The 21,577-nt window shown below is 45.0% G+C and overlaps 1 protein-coding gene across 1 annotated transcript in view; it reads right to left on the minus strand.

Moving 5' to 3' along the window:
• The window catches only part of BMP7 (bone morphogenetic protein 7), a 79,383-nt gene that overhangs the window by 36,401 nt on the left and 21,405 nt on the right, over nucleotides 1-21,577 (minus strand). Inside the window, exon 2 of the mRNA XM_001510274.5 lies at nucleotides 15,159-15,351. Within this exon, the coding sequence (XP_001510324.1) occupies nucleotides 15,159-15,351 (193 nt within the window). The remainder of the gene's footprint in view (nucleotides 1-15,158; nucleotides 15,352-21,577) is intronic.

Raw genomic sequence — 21,577 nt, forward strand, 5'->3', positions numbered from 1 at the left:
AGAGCCATGATTAGAACCAAGATGCCTGACTTGCATGACTTTCCTTTATTCATTAGACCACGCTACTTCTCTCTGTCAGGAGCCTGTTTCTTCTGGAGGGGAGGAGATAGTGATGAGTTTCTTTCTTTATTTTCGGTTTTTTGTTTTAAAAAAGGTACCAGATCAATGATCTGGCCAATCTGGCAGAAAGTCACCACTGTAGGCACATGGACACACACACACATACAAATACATACACACACACCCCTTCCCCTCCACCCCCCAAGAAATGACCCTCTGGAAATCCTTACAGCTCCTTTGAGCATACACTACCAACATATACTACAATTATACAATATAATATGGAATTTACAGCCACAGTAATCAAGGCTGGAACTAAAATGCACAGGAAATAGCCAGCTCCATTAAGCTGCTTCTCTCCATTACTCCTCTCTTTTTCCTTTCCCTCCTTCTGATACAAATTTCTAAAATGCTGGTTGACACATGTTTGAATGAATGTTAAAATGCATCCCCAAATAGGAGTTTTAGGGCTGCCAGAAAGAAGCATAGAGTAGAGGGGAAGGAGCAAGCAATGGAGAGAAATGGAGGCGAGGAGATGGGTGCCTCGAATCACTTTCAAACTCAACCCTTTCTCTTTGTCTGCCTTGAGGTTCCAAAGGTCTGGCTACAGAGTTACAGTAAAATCAGGGGCCCTGACCATTCCACTAAACCTAACCTCAATCTGCGCGGGAAACACGATAACAAGAGGTGAGCCAAGCTGCTGATTTCTGTGCTTGGTGACATATTTGTGGTGTAACTTAAAGATCTGTGGGATTCCCCCCAAAGAGCTCGCTTTGTGGGTGGAACCTGGAAATGTCTGACATGCCATGGAAAGAAAAATACAAGCTGATCAGCTGTCTGCTTCTGGTATTTGCAGGGAAGTGGGGGCCAGAGGGAGGGTGAGGGGGTGTTGGGGGGGATGTGGATTTTGAGGTAGTTCCCTCCTCCCATTTCTTTTCCCATCACTCCCTTTCCTCCAATGACTCTAGCTCTCTTCAAAAATAAAATGATGTAATCTGAGTTTCCCTCAAACTCAAATATATGTAGCAAGATACAGTATTTATTACTACAATTTAATTAGGGCATCTTTGTGTGTGTGTTTGTTTCAAGCCATTTTGAGCCAAATAAACACTAACAAAGTGAGAGTAAGGCATAAACACAACTCAGGAAACCAGCAGGAGAAAGAGAAGGGAGGGATGACCTAAGAGAGAGTGTTAGGGAAGTTGCCTCAAGTGTCAAGGACCAGGCGGCCCAATTGGGTGAGAAGCAAAGGTCTTTGAAGTTGGCTGCAGCAACTGAAAAAGGTAGAACTTAAGGTGGAGAAACTGGAGCTGGACAGGAGGACGAGGGGGATGTTGATCGCGGCATAAACCCAATGTTTTTCTTTAAGTAATAGAGAACACCAGTACTAGACCACTCTAGGGAACACCTTTTAGACACCAGGAGAATCGGGCAAGCTGCCCAGCGTGGAGACACAGAAAACGAAGTGTGGAGTGGAATTATGGGCGTGGGCCACCATTTGTTGAGCAGTGCCAGATAGGTTTCCTGACAGAGATAGGGAGACAAGTTTATAAATCCAGGAGCTATGGAAGGAAAATTGAAAACCCAGTAAATTGATTAAAATCTTAAAATCCAGATGGTACTGAAGTGACACCTTAAGTTGCCGAGTCTAGGCTTTTCCTGGCCTACCTTTCCATTTACATGGCTTCCCTTGAAAAGACTGTACCTTCCCCTCCCCATTCAGCTGTTCACCCACCACGGTTCCTCGGGGATGCCCCAGGTCACTGGGGTGAGGGTTCCCAGGAAGGAGGAAGCCGCTCGGAAGAGTCTCGGGTTTGGCTCTGCAGCCTCAACGCTGGGGATTCCCAACCCCTGAGCTCAGTGAAAAGCAAGAGGCCGGGTGGTCCGTCCGTTCCCCCTCCCCTCCAAGCATAATTTGGAAAGGCCCTTTCTCGCTCCACCCCCCCCCCCCCGCCCCCCAGAACTGGGAAAACGGGACTAGGTTGGAACATATTTTCCCCTTTTCTGGTCTGAAGTTGAAGTCATTGTAAATGACTCACAGAACAAAGTTATGTTCCTTTCAACGTTTATATTCCCAGTAAATACGGCTTATCGCTAAATCTTTATTGACGGCATTTGCACATATCAGTATTTAATACTTGCACAGGCTTCTCCATACTCTGCTACAGATGACTGCTTATGACCGAATTGAAAACTATGAATTCTCTTTGCCTTCTGCCAAAAAAACTAAACCAATTACAGGGTTTTGATATGAAATACAGATGGTAATGCATTTGGAAAAATAGCCTTCCCTAGGCAAGCCGAGTTCCAAGTTTTGAAATATTTTCAGAATTATATCCTGGATCAAGTTTTGTAGACCAATAGCTGCTAACATAAAAATCAATTCTATCGATATTAGTTACAAAACAAATCAGAGGATGTTCTGACTGTGGAGATTATATAAACCCTGGGGTGAAGCCTTCCCTAGTGGAGACTTCAACATCATCCAAATCTTAAACAGTGTTAATGCCCTATTGGCAGTCAAATGGTAAATAATACAGCATAATTATAATAATCAGAGGAGAACTTCCATAGAATTAATAAGGGACTGTCCTGTCTTTAAAAACCGGGTTTTTTTTGTTGTCATTGTTGTTTTATGGTATTGGTTAAGTGCTTACTATGTGCCGGACCCTGAACTAACCACTGGGGTAGATACTAGTTAATCAGCTTGGACACAGTCCAACCCGATCAGAAGCAGCATGGCCCAGTGAATAGAGCATGGGCCTGGGAGTCAGAAGGACCTGGCTTCTAATTCTGGCTCTGCCACTTTTCTGCTCTGTGTCCTTGGGCAAATCATTTCACTTCTCTGTGCCTCAGTTACCTCATCCGCCAAATGGGGATTTACACAGTGAGGCCCATGTCGGGCAGGGGCTGCGTCCAACCCAATTTGCTTATACCCGCCCCAGCCCTTAGTATGATGCCTGGCACATAGTGAGCGCTTATTATCATTATAATTACTTCCCACATGGGGCTCACAGTCTTAATCCTCATTTCGCAGGTGAGGTAACTGAGACACAGAGAAGTTACGTGACTTGCCCAAGGTCACAAGCAGACAAGTGGCAGAGGCGGAATTAGAACCCAGGTTCCTCTGACTCCCAAGCTCACGGTGACACATTTGGCAGCATTTCTCCATCACACTGCTAATGGGCCTTGAACCTGCTCCACAAAGAAATAGGATGTAGAGGTAGAGGGCCATTTAGGCCGAGGCACTATTCCAAACTCCTGGGTTTCCGAGGTAGGACTAAGGAACTAAGAACACATTTCCTTCAAAGGTAGCTGGCAGGCAACTCCCTCCGCCCCACCGGCCCTGGTATTTCCACAGAATCCTTTCATGTTTCTTTTCTTCTCCATACCCAAATGATTCTAGGGTAGGTGAACGATCTGTTTTTCAAACCCGGTTCTGGGAACTTGCTTCTGGGAAAGGAACCAAAAATGTCAAAGAAATCAAAGTCCTCGATTGCAATTTTCCCATAATTAGCTTGCCGGCTATCCCTCACTCAATGGTTTAATAATAATAATGTTGGTATTTGTTAAGCGCTTACTATGTGCCGAGCACTGTTCTAAGCGCTGGGGTAGACATAGGGGAATCAGGTTGTCCCACGTGGGGCTCACAGTCTTAATCCCCATTTTACAGATGAGGGAACTGAGGCACAGAGAAGTTAAGTGACTTGCCCACAGTCACACAGCCGACAAGTGGTAGAGCTGGGATTCGAACTCATGAGCCCTGACTCCAAAGCCCGTGCTCTTTCCACTGAGCCACGCTGCTTCTCTCTTAGGAGGAGTGCTGTCTGTTCTTTCCTCTGAACAAATATGCAAATTAATATTAATCTGGGGGTATCGTAATGCCTGCAAAGCAAAGGAAAACAGGTGATTAATGAAAATAAAGACCCACACCTGTCTCTCTGTGGCTCAGGGTGGTGGCTCTTTTTCATTAATGCCTTAATGGACCGGGCAGGAATGCAAGTGGGTATGCAAAGACACCTACCCTCTGCCGCTGTTCAAGTGCTTGCGATGAGCAGAATTCGGCTTGCTAAGTGACATGAAGATGTTTTGGTTACAGCTTACTAGAGCTTTAATGAGCCAACCCCGAGCCAGGATTTAAAACCAGGATTACCTTTTCCCAGAGAGCAGAGTGGCTGAGGTTCGGAGAGTTTAAGGCGATAACTAAGCCGGGCCCCTTGATTGTGCTCACCGGCTCTCCAAATGTCACTTCGGTTCTTCAGTGGTAGCCTCGAGTTACTTTGAAATAATGCGGGGGCCCCCTCGCCTTGAAAGTCAATAATGCTGATGAGAGCTAAGCAGGTAAATCCCAAGAGTGGAGGTCCTTGTGCCTCAGGGTGAGAGGCAACAGGGGGAGGAGTTGCAAGCCAGAGAAATAGAAAGCTAATCCTGCTCACCTAACAGGTGAGGAGATTTGGGGGTCTGCAGGGAAGTTGGGGAGGAGGAGGGACTGGTCCCGAGAATTGACAGTGGCTTTGTGGGCTTTATGCCTGCCAGTCTGCTTCCTTCAGAAGAACTCTTTGTAAGCTGAGATCAGGATGCTTCTGGGACAAGGGATCAATGAATGCTCCAGTTGATAAAGCTGATGTCTAGTCCTATTCATGGGAGAGGAAAATCCACAATGAGCCTGTAGCTCACTTCTTGGCTTCCCTGAATGATCTTGTCTATGCACTTTAAGTGAGTTGCATAAACCCACGAGATTGAATTTAACCCTTTTGGCTGAGGTTTTTATAATTACTTACTTGGATTTATATCGGCGTTTCTCAGAATGAGTTGAAAGTTCTCTAAAGGGCACCACTCCAGAAATTTGAGCATCCCACCACCCTCGACCTCAGTTTAGGCCCTGCATGCTGAGGGAAGGGACAACTCCCTTCTCCCACTCCCTTCTGGGATGCCCTAACTTGCTCCCTTTGTTCATCCGGCTCCCAGCGCCACAGCACTTATGTACAGATCTGTAATTTTATTTATTGGTATTATTGTTTGCCTCCCCGCCTCTAGACTCTAAGCTTGTCGTGGGCAGGGACTGTGTCTGTAATATTGTTATATTGTATTCTTCCAAGTGCCTGGTACAGTACTCTGCACACAGTAAGCCCTCAATAAATATGATTGACTGACCGACCGACCGACTGACTGACTAACATGAAACACAGAAAAGGAGTTTTCTGGATTACTAGGTGCAGGCCCTAGTTCTTACTGGGAGCAGCAGATGTCAGAGTTAAATCAGAGATCTGGAAAGACTAAATTCTGCCTCGTGTCAAAATTATTCCCACCAAAGGTGATGAGGGTGAAAAAAAATCCTCACTTTGTAGTGAAGAAATTTTAAGATACAACATTCCTTACATGTTTAAATTACCCATTGGCAAGCGAATTTCACTCCACTGGGAACCCCAGGAGCTATCCATCTGAGCTCTTTCCCATTGAAGCTACAGACCTAGCCTCCCCCACCTCCTCCTCAATCGAGTATTTATTGAGCGCTTCCTGTGTACACAGCGCTGCACTGAGCGCTTGGGTGAGTGCAATCCAATAAAGTTGTACAAGAAGCTTACAATCTTCTGCTACTTTCCTGTGACCCAAATTCACAACCCCTGCTTCCTCACTACTCCTGCACTTTCACCTTTCATTCTATTTCCACTTTTTTAACCGATGCTTTTCACAGCTCTAACTTTGCTGGGTTCCAGCTAGACCTCGCTGCTCCTGCCGCTACCATCCCCTGCTTCTTCAGCCCGCAATCTTCAGAACAGGTGATGGTGTCAGAGGAAAAGGAGGAGGAGGGGGAGTAGGGAGGGGTGAAAGTGCAAGGCAGAGGGAGGAGGAGACTGCCAAGGGGGCTTCCCCACCTCTTGTAACCTGCTCTCCCCCATCCCTCACCAGTCTGGTCCCGGTCCACCGGTTCGGGCAAAAGGTGGGCTCCGGCTGCTGCAGAGGGCGGCCATAACAAGGGGAGTAAAGGTTGGAACTATTGAAAAAAAACAGTTCAAAAAGTAGATAAAGAATAGAGAGGGAACCAGGGAGACAGAGGGTGAATCTGGAGGGTGGGCAGGGGGTCCGAAAAAGCCAAGAGTGGGGAAATGGGGAGGCTGGACTAGTGGGCAAGAGTATTAGGGATGGATAGGGATTCCTTCCCTGGAAAATCTGCAAGGTGGAAACCCTACTGGTGGTTCACATCAACAGGGATGTACAATGGACCGAAGGAAGACACTTCTTTAAGCTTAACAAGTCAAAGCAGCTTTGTCTGCAATGAATCAAGTGCTGAAAAGAAGGGGGAGGAAGTAAAAAAGATGTTCTTTACCTGGTAGTTTCATGGCCTTAATGCAAACTATGCCATGCTAATTCTTCAGCTGCTTGCAAATAATAATGCAGAATGTGGAAAATTCTCCCACTCAGTCCAGTCACCTACCCAGTGGTGAAGTAAACTTATAGGGCCATTCAGAGAGAACGGAGGGAATGGAAGAAACATTTAAGGCTTTGTGATATGGAACGTCACAGTGATTCATTCAGAAGCCGCAAGAGGAGATGTACAGGATGTAGATGGAGAGGACATGTCAGAGAGATTGGAGTGTCTCTCACGGGGTTAATCTAATAATAACAACTGTGGTGTTTGTTAAGTGCTTACTTTGTGCCAAGCACTGTTCTAAGCTCTGGGGTAGAGACAAGGTAATCAGGTTGGACACAGTCCCTGCCCCACAAGGGGCTCAGTCTTAATCCTCATTTTACAAATGAGGTAACTGAGGCACAGAGAAGTGATGTGACTTCCCCAGGGTCACACTGCGGACATATGGCAGATCCAGAATTAGAACCCACATCCTCTGACTCCCAGGTCCCTGCTCTTTCCACTAGACCATGCTGCTTCTGGCACTGAGTTGATTCATTCAGCCAACTAAACTCCCTCACTGTGCCTTGGGTCCCCCACCACCACAGGGCCCCTTCGCAGCTATCATTGGATCTCCTAATTCATTCAATAGTATTTATTGAGCACTTACTATGTACACAGCACTGTACTAAGCGCTTGGAATGTACAATTCGGCAACAGATAGAGACAAGCCCTGTCCAATGATGGGCTTACAGTCTAATCGATTTAAAGGGCACCCATCAGGGCACACCTGAAAGCACCCCAGCCTTTTTGTCTCTGCTCGCATCACTGAGACAGTAAAGCTAGGCAGAGTGTGGGACAGAATAAGGGCTGCCCACCCTCTATCTGACTGTAATACAGCCACTGGACTTCCCCTCCTCAAGGCCTGCCCGAGCCTGAATCTGACCTTCATTGAAAATGCTCGAAAGAGTAATCAATCAGTCACTGGAATGCAGCGGGTGCTTACTGTGTGCAGAACACTGTCCTAAGCACTTTGAGAGAGTCCATGAAAGCCCTATGGTGTAACCTTTCTCAATCATTGTTGCACTGTGGTCAGCAAGAGCATTTGACAGTTTATCTCCTGGAAATGATCAAATCCATTTGTTCTCTAACCTGGCTATTCATTTTGCAAAAAACAAATAGGCAAACTTTAGATTTCTTTTCAAAGTTAAATCAGTACCTTAGATGTGTGAGCTCAATACAACATAGCAGGGTAATGTGCTGCTGCTGCTACTGCTGCTGCTGAGGCTGCTGCCCTCCATGCTAGGACCTAGACGTATTATTATCATCATCATCATTATCATCACATTTGTTGAGGACTTACTACGTGCCAAGCACTGCGCTATGTACTGACCTAAATACAAGTTAATCAGGTCAGACACAATACCTGTCCCTCTCGGGGCTCACAGTCTAAGTAGGAGGGACAACAGGTATTGAATCCCCATTTTTGGAATGAGGAAACTGTGGCACAGAAGTAAATGACTTGCCCAAGATTACACAGCAGGCAAATGGGGGATCAGGATTTGAACCCAGATCCTCTTTCAGACCCATGCTCTTTCAACTAGGCCATGCTCCCCACCCTCCCTGACTGTCTGACCCATTCACCAAGTCCCTCCCTCTACAAACTTAGGTATTCACTCCACCCCACAGCATTTATGTACATATCTCTATACTCAGTTGAGCCCCTTACCTGTAATTTATCATAATGTCTGTCTTCCTAGCTAGGCTGTAAAATCCTGGAAGACAGGGATCCTGTCTACCAACTCTATTGTACTCATTCAAGTGCTTAGTACAGTGCTCTTCACAAAGTCAGCGCTCCAGAAATATGACCGACTAATTGATACACCTCATTCCAGATAGCTTGGTGATTCTCGTGAGTACATCCTTCCAGCCTCAGCTACATCCCAACCCAGGGCTCGGGGCCTCAGAGAAGACAATTGGTAGGATTGTGAGAACCATATGCTATGCTATAAACCCTGGACAGCTGTTTACACGGGAAAGAAGAGTTTCTGTTGCCTCACTAAGCCTATACCTGCTGGATGCATTTGTGTGCACTGTGGGCAGGGAATGTGTCTGTTTATTGTTACACTGTACTCCCCAAATGCTTTGCACACGGATAGAGCTCAATAAATATGATTGATTGAATGAATGTGAATGCAGAGCACTCTACTAAGCACTTGGGAGAGTACAGTGTAACAGAGTTGGTAGACACAATCCCTGCCCATGAGGAATTTACAGACTATCAGGGAGAGGTCAGTCAATTTAATTTCTTTTCTTGTCTGGCTCCATTTGTAATGTATTTGGGATGTTCTGTTTGGGTCATGGGCATTAAAAATTTACTGAGTTAAATTCTGCCCTTGGAATTATCCTCAGCCCTCTTCCAAATTAAATCCTACTCCTAGCTCCTCACTTGATAGAAATACTTCATTCTGCTGCCCGGGATTATCTTTCTACAGAGACGCTCTGGGCATGTCACCCCCCTCCTCAAAAATCTCCAGTGGTTGCCTATCAATCTTCATTTGAAGCAAAAACTCCTCACTCTTGGCTTCAAAGCTCTCCATCCCCTTGCCTCCTCCTTTACCTCACCTCCCTTCTCTCCTTCTACAGCCCAGCCCGCATACTCCGCTCCTCTGCCACCGCGAACCTCCTCACTGTGCCTCATTCTCACCTGTCCCGCCGTCGACCCATGGCCCACGACCCATGGCCACGTCCTACTTCTGGCCTGGAATGCCCTCCCATCCACCAAACTAATTCTCTTCCCCCCTTCAAAGCCCTACTGAGAGCTCACCTCCTCCAGGAGGTCTTCCCACATGGACACCCCCCTTTTCCTCTGCTCCTCCCCTTCCCATTGCCCCTACTCCCTCCCTCTACTCTACCCCCTTCCCTGCCCCACCGCACTTGTGTATCTTTGTACATATTTATTATTCTACTTATTTTATTAATGATGTATGTATATCTATCATTCTACTCATCTATTTTGATGCTATTGATGCCTGCCTACCATCAATCAGTGATAGAGTATATAGAAAGCAGAAAAATTGCAACTATAACCCCTTCCTCACCCATCTTCCTACCCCAATATTTACCACTCACAAGAGCCCCGTGATGAAATGGCAGTCTCTCCTTCCCCTCAGCTCTGCCCTCAGCCTGATGGACAGCAATGGGCAAAGGGTTTGCCATTCTGCCTCAGTGCCTCCTTCTCTCTTGAATATGCCACTGGCTCCCCTTCTGCCACTATATACAATTGTCCTTCGTAGTTGAAGAAGGCACCACTGAAATTCACCTATTAGTGCATGTGCAGCTGAAAATCCAGTAAAAGACCCACAGTTCTGGCCCCATTTGGGCATGAAAAGGCCATCCCTTGTACTTGATGTGTTGCCGTATTGCCTGGTGCTGTTTTCTCTTTTTTTTCCCCCTTGCCCCTCATTCCTCATGAAGTTTTTGTTTGGAAGAGACACTCCTTTCTTGATAGCATCAATCAATCAATCATATTTTTTGAGCGCTAACTGTATGCATAGCACTGTACAAAGCATTTGGGAGAGTACACTGTAACAGAATTGGTAGACACATAAGCAGCGTGGCTCAGTGGAAAGAGCACGGGCTTTGGAGTCAGGGCTCATGAGTTCGAATCCCAGCTCTGCCACTTGTCGGCTGTGTGACTGTGGGCAAGTCACTTAACTTCTCTGTGCCTCAGTTCCCTCATCTGTAAAATGGGGATTAAGACTGTGAGCCCCACGTGGGACAACCTGATTCCCCTATGTCTACCCCAGCGCTTAGAACAGTGCTCGGCACATAGTAAGCGCTTAACAAATACCAACATTATTATTATTATTATCACATTCCCTCCCCACAGAGAGCTTGTAGTTTAGATAGGCAGTAGTCCATGCTGGTCTACCCTTGAAAACTGACAACCAGTTTTCAGCTGGGAGGCAACACTGCCTAAGGCTTTGTTTTACATTATCCTTAAAATGTTGCCTCCGCCCTTCCCTCTTGACTCCAAGGTTTTACTGAGCAACTGAAATATATGCTAGGGAAGGGGATGGTGCTACAAAGTCAGAGCTAGGAAAATGAATCCTGGAGGAAAGGAATGAGGTAGTGAGACTAGGAAAAGCACAATGCGAGTGCTGCAGGGGTAGGGAGGGAGTGGGGGATTAGGGACCAACCTGTCACATCTTGAGAGTCTTGGGGGTGATGGTCCATTAAAGGTGGTGGCCTTTTCCTGCCAGTCTTAAATCCTCCTCTAGTTTTATGTGGCTCTGGAAGAAGGATGGCCTAGCAGAAAGAGCATGGGTCTGGGAGTCAGAGGACCTGGGTTCTAATCCTGACTCTACCACTTGCTTGTTATGATCACCTTGGGCAAGTCACCTAACTCCTCTGTGCCTCCATTTCCTCATCTGTAAATAGGGATTCAATACCCGTTCTCCTCCTAGATTTTGAGCCCCATGTGGGCTTTGATTACCTTGTATCTACCCCAGCACTCAAGTACAGTACTTCACACAGAATAATGAGATGCAGTTCAGCCTCATGAATCGAGCAAGGGCGTGGGAGTCAGAAGAACCTGGGTTCTAATCCCAGCTCCCGGACTTGTCTGCTGTGTGACTTCTGGTGAGTCACTTTACTTCTCTGTGTCTCAGTTACCTCATCTGTAAAATAGGGATTAAGGTTGTGAGCCCCACGTGGAACATGGACTATGTCCAATTTGATTAGTTTGTACTAACCTCAGTGCTAAGTACAGTGCTTGGCATATGGTAAGTCCTTAACAAATGCCATAAAAAAGAAGCGCTTAACAAATATCACAATTATCACCATTGACCAACATGAATGAGCCTACAGCTTCCACCTAGCTATGACATAATTCTCGGTCCAAAATGTTTCAGAAGTTTAAAGGCTAAAACATGACTTCCAGGTGTCAGTTGGGATGAAACGGAGCTCTTGGCAGTGAATGGAAAGGCCACAGGTAATCGATTTTAAAGAAAACCTCTCCCTTTCTCTTCTGACCCAGCCCAATCTCTAGCCCTCCAGCTGCTCTGCTAGCGGTCAGCTCAAGGTCCAGAAAACAAAGGCTATCTCTCCAGGAAAACAATGCCTCCAGGTGATGTGAGCCAAGCAGTACCCCGACTCCTATCCCAACAACTTTCCTGTTCTATTATGTCCTTATCTCCATCTGCATTCCGGGTTTGGAAAGACAATGTTCCCCCTCTTGTCTGTTTGGCCTTGCATGGGGCTTTCTTCTGGCTCACCCTCACCCAGTGGCCACTGCCATAGGCAAGCTCTTATCGCACTTCAATTTACACCACAGTTTCAACAAGTCCACCCAAGCCCCAAGCCAGCCGGGCAGCCTATCATCAATCAGTGGTATTTATTGAGGGCTTACTGTGTGCAGAGTACTTTACTGAACGCGGGAAAGTACAACACAACACGAGTTCCCTGCCCAGAAGGAGCCTCTGCCTTTCCCCACCAGTGCAATACACTAGGTTGTTGGACTTTGGCTGCTGACAGGTCCCAGGCCTGGACTGCATCCACCAGGCCTTATTATCGGAATTTAATTTGGATGAAAGATCAAGAGGAGTCAAAGGAAAGTGACTCCCAAGAGGAAAGAGACAACGCAGCCAGATCCAAAGCCGACTAATCCAGCAGTATCCCCAAGGCTTTTGTGGAGCTCCAGATGCTACAGCTCGCATACAGCTGTGCATCCTTGCCCTGTTAATGTCAGCAAAGTGCGTGCCTTCTTCAGCTGAGGAGGCAGATCCCCTGCTAAAGCAGAGATACAGAGACAGAAAGGGAGACAGAGAAAAAGGCAGAAGATTGGAGCAGCAACAGAGAGCCAGGAAGGGAAATATATATCCAAGAGAGTTATATATCCAAGAGTTGGCTTCCTTGGATTTGGGTGTCTAATAAATATATCAACAGGTAGAGAAGGGAAGTATCAGGCCTATAGGAAAGAGCAGTGAACCAGAGTCGGGAGTTCAGGTTTCAGTCCCAATTTAGCCATAGATTGTGAGCCTTTCGGGGACACTGTTCAGGTCTAATTCCCACTTTATATTCTCCCAGCACTTAGTACAGTGCTCTGCACCCAATCAGCACTTAATAAATCCCATGACTATTATCAACGACTACATTTGTGACCTTAGGCAAGTCAACTTCTCCATCTCCTCATCTGTAAAATGGGGATAAAATACCTGCCCTCCCGATCTCTTAGACTGTGAGCCCTGTAGAATAACGACTGTGTCCAAATCGATTATCTTGTGTTTACTATCTATAGGTAGAGCTTGGCACAGTCAGAGCTTAACAATCACCATCACTGTCAACAGGTATTTTTCGGTAGGAGAGAGTTCATGAATAAAGAAAACCATTCCAGAGGAGGGGGATATGGCCAGTGGTTTCAAAAATGCAGCCCATCTCTAGTTTCCACAAAAGCTGGAAGCGTTTGAAGCTAGGAGGTTTCCACCCCACTATCACCAGGTATTTCGCAGAACTATGCAGATCATCATGGAGAGCAGAGGGAAAGGCAATTGGTAAGAAGCTGGAAATCTTTCCCTGGAGAGACTGATATACTATCTTATCCTTGAATACAGAGCCCTCTTTCCCTAGGGCTGAATCAGATATGGTAATAGGATCATTTGATTCCTTGAATTTAGAAAGCAAATGTAATTCCAAAAAAAAAAAAAGGAAGATTGTGAGAACAACACCATTCTTGGGATTCTGGAAGATTTTCTCTTCTGTTTTTGAGCCTGCAGAGCTCCCTCCCAGAGGCCAAAGTAGTCTAAAGTATAAGTCTTGGAGGAGCCCTTTCACACCAGAGGAAACTTGGGACAAAAATTCAGTCTGACAGGTTGGGCCTGGGATTTAGAATCCCTCCACCTTTTGCAAGGGAATCGAAGTTCTCCATCACGATCATTTTCCTCAAACACTAGTTATCCAGCCCCTTGGGGAGCACAGCGCTACGCTGGACTCTATAAATTCAGCCCGCTAATGACTACTCGGCAGGATCGAGTGGGAAGACAAAGTGAACCGTAAAAAGAACCAAACCGTCATTTAAAATCCAAAGAGCTTTAATAATTAGCACAGGCAGCAAGAAGAATCATGGAGAACAAGGGAAAGGTTAAAGGGAAAGGCCCTTTTCAGAACTAGTTGATGAAGTGAAAGGAAAAAAAGAAGGGTTTCCCCAGCAGGAAAGCAGTTTTTTTAATGTTATAGAAAGTTGGGGGGGGTGTATATTTTTAAAACTCTAAAGCAAAACTCCCATATTTCCCATATTACTCAATCATGCAACATGAAAATCCCGATGCTATGTACTTTATGTTCTTCGACTATATAACGTGCCGAACAGCTGAAACAGGACTGGAATATTATTACTGCAGGCCAGCTAAATTCCAGAGATTAACTTCTTGACCAATATTTTTGAAGGAGATTTTGTGAACATAACTATAGCAAGCTTTTATGACTGTCAGCGGGACTAGGGTGCAAGCTAAGCATGTGGACTCGAGTAAGACAACTGATTGAGTGCTATTGATAAATTGCCTTTGAGGTTCTTGTAGTCCCAATTAATCAGCCTAGATGAGAAAATAAAACATATGGTCTTGTTCAAGTGCCCCAAGGGATTTGTCAGAGAGTGGAGAATACATTAATAATTGCTTGGAGTAGGTATAATGGCTCATCTTGTAATTTTGCACATGGAAAACAATAAATCAATACGAAGACCACGGTGCAGTCTGTCTGAGTTAATTAGGAAGTCTGAATGCTTTTATCAATAAAGAACTGCAATTAAGATCCCTTATGTTCTGAAGAGAAAACATGTAGTCTGAGGTCAGCGTGAGGAAGTAGGCGATGCTTTCTGAAACTACCTAGAGGGAAATGCCTGCCTTTCCCTCCTATGGAGCCAATTTGGTTGGAAATTAGTACAGGTAACAACTAAATTATTGTTGGTGGTATTATTATCATTATTATTATGTGCTTATGAGGTGCCACACACTGCTTTAAGCACTGGAGCAGATACAAGGTAATCAGACTGGAAACAATCTCTGTCCTATACAGAGCTCACAATCTAAGAGGTAGGGCGAAGTAGCATCTTGGCCCTACGATACAGATAATCAATCAATGGCCTTTATTGAGCATTCACTATGTGCAGAGCACTATACTAAGCGATTGGGAAAGTACAATGCAATAGAGTTGGTAGGTACGGTCCCTTCCCACAAGGAGTTCACAGCCTACGGGAGGGTACAGACATTTAAATAAACTATGGGAAACGATAGAGTATAGGACGTGCACAGAAGTGCTGTGGGATGTGGAGACTGAGGCTCAGAGAGATTGAGAAAAGGTGGGACTAGAACCCAGATCTGTGAACTCCATGTGGGACAGGGACTGCATCCAAACCGATCTGCTCATATCCACTCCAGTATTTAGTACAGCGCTTGGCACATAGTAAGCATTTAACAAACACCATAATTATTATTCCTATTATTATCAAGCAGTAAAAAAGACTTTCTCGAGAGGCACTCAAGATTGGCATTCGAAATGGCCAACTGGCAAATGACACTGGAGATTCCCAATGGCAATAAGGTCTATAAGACCAGCTTTAAATTGAAAAATTGTTTTTCCTCAAACTCGGGCTCTCTCCAATCACGTTCTCAGCAATGGGACTAAACTATCCCAGGAGTGTCTGTTCCGGGGGGGCGGTCAGTCCCTCAACCCCGTGTGCTCAGGCACTTACCTTCCTGGGTGCTCCTGGAGAACCTGGTAGACGCTTATCTGGAAAGTTTCATTATCAAAGCGTTCCCGGATGTAATCCTTGTATATCCTGAACTCGGCCGCTGTCACGGCTTCCCCCTCTGGTATTCTGGAGAGATCAAACCGGAATTCCCGATGATGATAGCGCTGGTGGAAAAACTCTTTGTCGTGCTCCACTGCAAAGAGAAAAACGGTCTTGAATTCTAGGCTTAGATTCTGACGTTCCTCTTCCAAGAACCATTTTCCAGTAGCATCATCCTGCCACCTGGGGTCAGCAGGAAGGGACAAAAACATTCAAGCGGCAATTTACTGATAATTCCCTTCTCCGTTTCCAGCACTTTCCAGAGGCAGAGATCACAGACCACGTTCCCGTTCTTCACCCACTTCTTCTTGGGAGCATCCAGTGAACATTCCGGGCTTACTATCAATCATCCCCATCTGATCGCTTTGATTATTCACCTGTAAACACATTCGGTACAGTGCACAGCAAATAATACATAGCCCCTACCCTTTAGGAGCTTGCGTTTTACAACAGATGCTAGAAAAATGCAGAGAACCCTTGAGGGGTCTCACAATCACAACCACAGGGCCCTCTCAGACTCAGAAATCCAAGGTAACACTAAGGACCTTAGGACCAGCCTGAGTTCCAGGTTTGAGGGTGCTAAAGGACACCGCTTTCAGCCTGTCTCTGTGGCCAAATTGTACATTCCAAGCGCTCAGTACAGTGCTCTGCACATAGTAAGCGCTCAGTAAATACTATTGAATGAAGGATGGTGCCAGTCATTGGGCTTATCAGCTCCAGTTACCAGTGCTGCAGTCTTGAGTTTAAAGGGAAATGTGTATTCAGAACTGCTGAGGGTTGGTCAATCATATTTCTTGAGAACTTACAGTGTGCAGATCACTGTACTAAGCGCTTGGGAGAATACAATATAACAATGTACTAGTCACATTCCTTGCCTGCAATGAGCTTACAGTCTAAAGGGGTAGGCAGACACCAATTTAAAATGAATAAATTACAGATATGAACATAAGTGCTATTCCTTAGCTTATTGGCTAGGATGGGAAAGGAGTGGCACTGAAAAATATTGGGCCAATACAATTTTTATAGACCAAAAAGAATTTGGATATGAGCAGCAGTTTTTGAAAAACCTTACTTTTTTGCAATGTTAGATTTTATATTGATTCAGATGTGTTACTTGTTATAACAGCACTTCCTTGATTATTGTCCATAGGCAGTGGGGAAAGATCTTACCGAGACCTCCAACCCTGCCCATTACCTCGCTCCTTCCTTGACCTGCCCAAAGCCAAATGGTCAAGCCCCAAACCTGTCTTCTTCCCACCACCGTAGACAATGTTTTGAGGAACGCCAGAGAGGTAAAACATTTTCTCTCCCCTTCTCTAACACTCGTTTTGAGGTTTCTCTCACCAATTTCCAAACTGCACAGCACAGGCAGAGCCTAGTGGTTAGAGCACGGTCCCGGGAGTCAGACCTGGGTTCTAATCCTGGCTCCGCCACTTGTCTGTTGTGTGAGCTTAGGCAAGTCACTTAACTTCACTGTGTCTCAGTTACCTCAGCTGTAAAATGGGGATTAAAACTGTGAGCCCCATTTGGGACAGGGACTGTGTCCAACCTGATTAGCATATATCTACCCCAGCGCTTAGAACAGTGCTTTATACATAATAAGCACTTAACAAAAACTATTATTATTGTTAGTTAAAATATCCTTTGCCCTGACATTTCTGGTAGGCAAAGAGCAAGGCTCTGGAACAGCACACTTATCTGCCCTGTGGATGTCACCGTTTCTGCCCTGGCTCCCTCTGTTCCCGAGCATTCTTCCGCCTCTGGGATGCTCCTTCAGGACCCCGTGTGCTGCCTGGAGTCTTTGCTAACAGGGAGGAGGCGTAAATTGGGAGTGAGGGTGCTTGGAAGCCCCAGGGGCAATATCACAAAGGACACAGGAACAGGCAGAGCCCCCGATCTGAGAGTGAAGTGTCTGTTCCTGCCCACCCCCATCCCACCCCTGGCCAGTGAGAGGCAAGGCCGGCCAAGCCAAATAGCCTGGCGTGCCACTTTGAGTGCTCAAGCTAATGGTGGTGGTGGATGATGCCAGTATGAGGTCACGAAAAGAATTCCAGAGGTTTCTGAAAACATTTCGAAGCACCTTTCGAAAAGATCTCTGGGAAAGGTCCCCAAACCGGGTAGCTTATTTGTGCATGCGCCTCAGATAAAGTAATTGCTCATTTAATTACTCTCGCCCCTATGTAAGTGGATATACCCATGAATTGTGAGAGGCCCTTTAGAAATGCGATCTTTGATATTAACACACATGCTTCTCCAATGTAGTGCAGCTGTTGAGAACATGTGGAGAAACAGCCAAAAAAGGAATCTCAAGAAACCATTCCATTCCTTGTTTATCGTTCTTCCTGCTTCCCTTTACACTCTGGATGAATCTACTGACCCAGAAGTAACAAATCCTTTCTGACCTCATTTATGAGAAATACTGACCTTGGGCCCACATATTAGACAATGATAGTAAATTGCGTTAATTAAATACAAAAGCCAACTAGAGTACATCGAGCGACTGAGGCCGTCCCAGAAACGCAGGGATATTCAGGATGAAATTCTATCCCTAAATCAAACTCTCGTTCCGCAGAGCTTCGACACATATGGTGCCTAAGATCCCGCACTGTTTGGTGACCCTAGCGATACCTTAAACATAACAGTATGAGGTAAGCACCGAGTGAGAAACCTTAAGTCTGAGTTTCCTAGCTTCTGTGGGTTGAAGCCAGGCCTTGGACAGTGTGTGACATAGTCTGATTAACTGCCTAACGGGAGGGGCTGGCTCTTGAAAAGAAAAGAGTGGGAGAATCTGTTATGTATGTGAAATAGTCATTTGAAACCAAAGCAGGTTTCTGGAATCCAGGCCATTCCCTGACTAAGACTGAACTGGTTCCTTGGTGCCGTGATGACCTCAGATGGGTGGGGACCTGCTGATACAATAGGCCATGTCGACAATTTTTGACCTGTTACAGCCAGTCAGAGGAACAGCTGCTGTTGCCCTAAATCTAAGGGGGCCTATGAAGTGCTGCTGCAGCAGACATGATCTAGCTCCGAGGAGCACAGAATTAGACTGCCTTTCCCTGAACAGTTCATTCATTCATTCAATGGTATTTATTGAGCGCTTACTGTAAGCAGAGCACTGTACTAAGCACTTGGAAAGGACAATACAGCAATAAAGAGAGGCAATGGGGGGGGGAGGGCAGGCAGAGGCTCCATGGCTTGTTGTCAAAAGAGGATTTAGACTAGGTCATGGTGAAGGAGGGCAGATTTTTGGGGACACAAGACTGCAGTAATGCTGTCTCCTGGATAGGGATCCTGGACTGAAAGTGATGCTCAGGAAGACTAAATTAATCTTTTTCCCCTTCTACCGCATCACCTATGCACTACGAACCCTCTCTCCCTAGCACCTGGGTATTCACTCCCACCCTCAGCACTTACTTATTTGCCGCTCCCCCCACCTATAATTCCCCCACAGCACTTGAGTGCATTGCCAGAATTTATCTTCGTGTCTGTCTCCCCATCTAAAGTTCCTTGTGGGCAGAGAATGTGTGTACCAACTCTGTTATACTGTACTTTCCCAAGCACTTAATACAGTGCTCTGCACACAGTAAGCGCTCAGTAAATGTGTTTGATAGATCATTTATTTCAGTCTGTCTTTCCCCCATTCTCCCAACTCTAAATTTCTTGCGGGCAGGGATTGTTCTCCAACAAGCTTTCTCTGATTAACCTCATTTCTCATTTCTGCTTCGCCTAAGCACTCTGATACTCACCCCAGCCCAGCCCCACAGCAATCATGAGCATATCCTTATTCTCTAATAGTTCCTCCATCTGTAATTATTTTAATATTTGTCTCTCCCACTGGGCAGTGAGCTTTTGAGGGTAAGGGCTGTGTCTACTAACTCGACTGTACTGTACTCTCCCAAGTGCTTAGCACAGTGCTCAGAACAAACAGGGCAAGCACTCAAATACCACGGATTGATTACTAACTCTATTATACTCTCCCAAGCACTTGGTAGAGTTCTCATCACAGAGTAAGTGCTCAGTTAAAACGGCTAATGATGGATTGATAGAAACCTTCAGGAGACTTCGGCTGGCCTGAGGAGGCAACTTTGGAAACCGTGCCATTTCTGAGTGCACCAAGTATAGGTCATTAGGTGTTAAATGTGAGGTGAAGCTGAATCTCCATGCCTTGTGCTACAGACCCGGGGATACTTTAGAAAGAAAGGGCCCTTTGTCTTGGCAATTAGCATAACAAGTCTCAGAAACTTGCAAGCCTATTGATTCAGGCTGCAGTAGCATATCACAATTAGGATGGCATTCATGGTTGGGATAAGCAGTTTGGATAACACAGGGCCAACAGATCTGGATTCAGCCCTTCAGGGGTTTTGAAAATGTATGCCAGAGATGATTTGATTGCTTTGTTTCTCTTTCTTCCAAACATTACTGCGCTCCAGTCAGCACAGCAAAGAGGGTTCAGGAGAGGAGGGTCCGACTAGTCCGACTACCTTTCCTGCGAAAACCAGGCCTTCGCAGGAGAAAAATTTAATTTGGAATATTTTTTCTAGTCGCATAACTTTCCGGTTAAAGTCTGGTAAATGGAGGAAGAGGAAGGGAAATAACCGACTACAGGTAATACGATTGGCAATAAACTTGGAGTTACAACTTCCTTCTCAAAGCAGTGGACCCAGAAAAGCCCATATGCCTATACGTGAATGTTCATATCAAATATATGATATATATAATTTATAATTAATTATACATAGTAATTTAGTCTTCAAATATTCTTGGCATTCATATCAATTAACCTTCATTTGGACATTCATTTTCTTTCCCCCAAAGGCACCTGCTTTCTGCACTAAAGAGCACGAAAAGAGTCACTGGAGTAAATTCATTGTTCTGTCACACCTCGCTTTTGTTCTCTATGGGAATGACACAATGTGGTGTAATGCAAGGTGCCAAGTGAAACTCAAGAGAAAAGTCATCCTGGATTGATACCTGAACTCGTTAGCACTGGTGACTGAACACTTGTCTGGGGCAGTTGTCTGAGTGATGTTACAGATGTTGATGCCAAAGATGTAATCAATTAATTGTATTTCATTCATTCATTCATTCTATCGTATTTACTGAGCTTTTACTCTGTGCAGAGTACTGTACTAAGCACTTGGGAAAGTACAATATAGCAATATAATAGAGTTGGTAGACATATTCTCTGCCCACAATGAGATTTCATTCTAGAGGACTGTATAGCCAACATCTACAAGCTCAAATCTGCATTTTTAGAGAAAAAATAATTTCAGCAGAGGATATTTTCATTTGCACTGGAACACCCACTTGGGTCGATTTTTTTTTAACACCTAGTGAAAATGAAATATAAATTGCAGGCCAAATAGCAAAATGTTGTCATGCCTTCAAGGTCATTTGCAAATATTTGGCCACTTCTCTAAACGACAAAACTTCATCTCTCAAATTTGTTCAAGAAAATTATACTTTATATTCACCATTTTTCTCTTCAATGTACAAAGTTCTTCAACTTTCTAGCAATTCTCATTCATTTCTGGGGATGAGTGGTGATGACAATGTGCTAAAAAAGTTGGATTGAAAAGAATAGAAAAGTAGAAGAGCAGTAGTAGTAGTAGTATTGCATTTGAACTGCATTTCACATGTGAATGTAAAGAGGACAAAATTGCTCTTTAAGAAATGGAAACAATGCAGTGGGGTAAACTGCTGCACTTTAGGTCTAATAATTCAATTTATAGACCCTATTGATCTAGATAATTTAATCATCACTGCCAAATTCAAATACAACCTTTAAGACACATAAATAAAACATCTCATTTTTCTGTAGGCCCTTCCTGATCCTACCACATCTTATTATACTAAGTCTTATTATATACTATACTAAATCTATACAAGTCTATACTAGGTCATATAATGACTCTGTCAGAAATGCAATAAACAAAAATTGCTTCTCATCTTCAAAATAAAATAACCTCATGAAGAGGAATGTAAAGTGGGAAGCTAGCAGCTTTCTCTTCCCCCTCCAAAAGGGCTGGGAGGGATTTGCAAAGGACTTTAATCTTAACAAGATTAAAGGGCCTGAATTCCTGAGACCAAAAGATAAGTCAAAGAAAATGGACTCCAAAGAACACCACCACCGGGCAGCAAGCTATAAACCATAAGACAGTTGGGGAGACCAACTACAGTCACTTATCCAAAGGTCTGTGAAGCCCAAAGGGGATGCAAGTATCAACCAATGTGAAAATTAGATTCCATGGGCTCTGTGGATCTACAGTTGCTAATGAATGCTGTGACCAAATGGATGCTGAGGAGGGGAAACAGAG

Source organism: Ornithorhynchus anatinus, chromosome 8, assembly GCF_004115215.2.
Source record: "Ornithorhynchus anatinus isolate Pmale09 chromosome 8, mOrnAna1.pri.v4, whole genome shotgun sequence".
In the NCBI taxonomy this organism is placed as follows: domain Eukaryota; kingdom Metazoa; phylum Chordata; class Mammalia; order Monotremata; family Ornithorhynchidae; genus Ornithorhynchus; species Ornithorhynchus anatinus.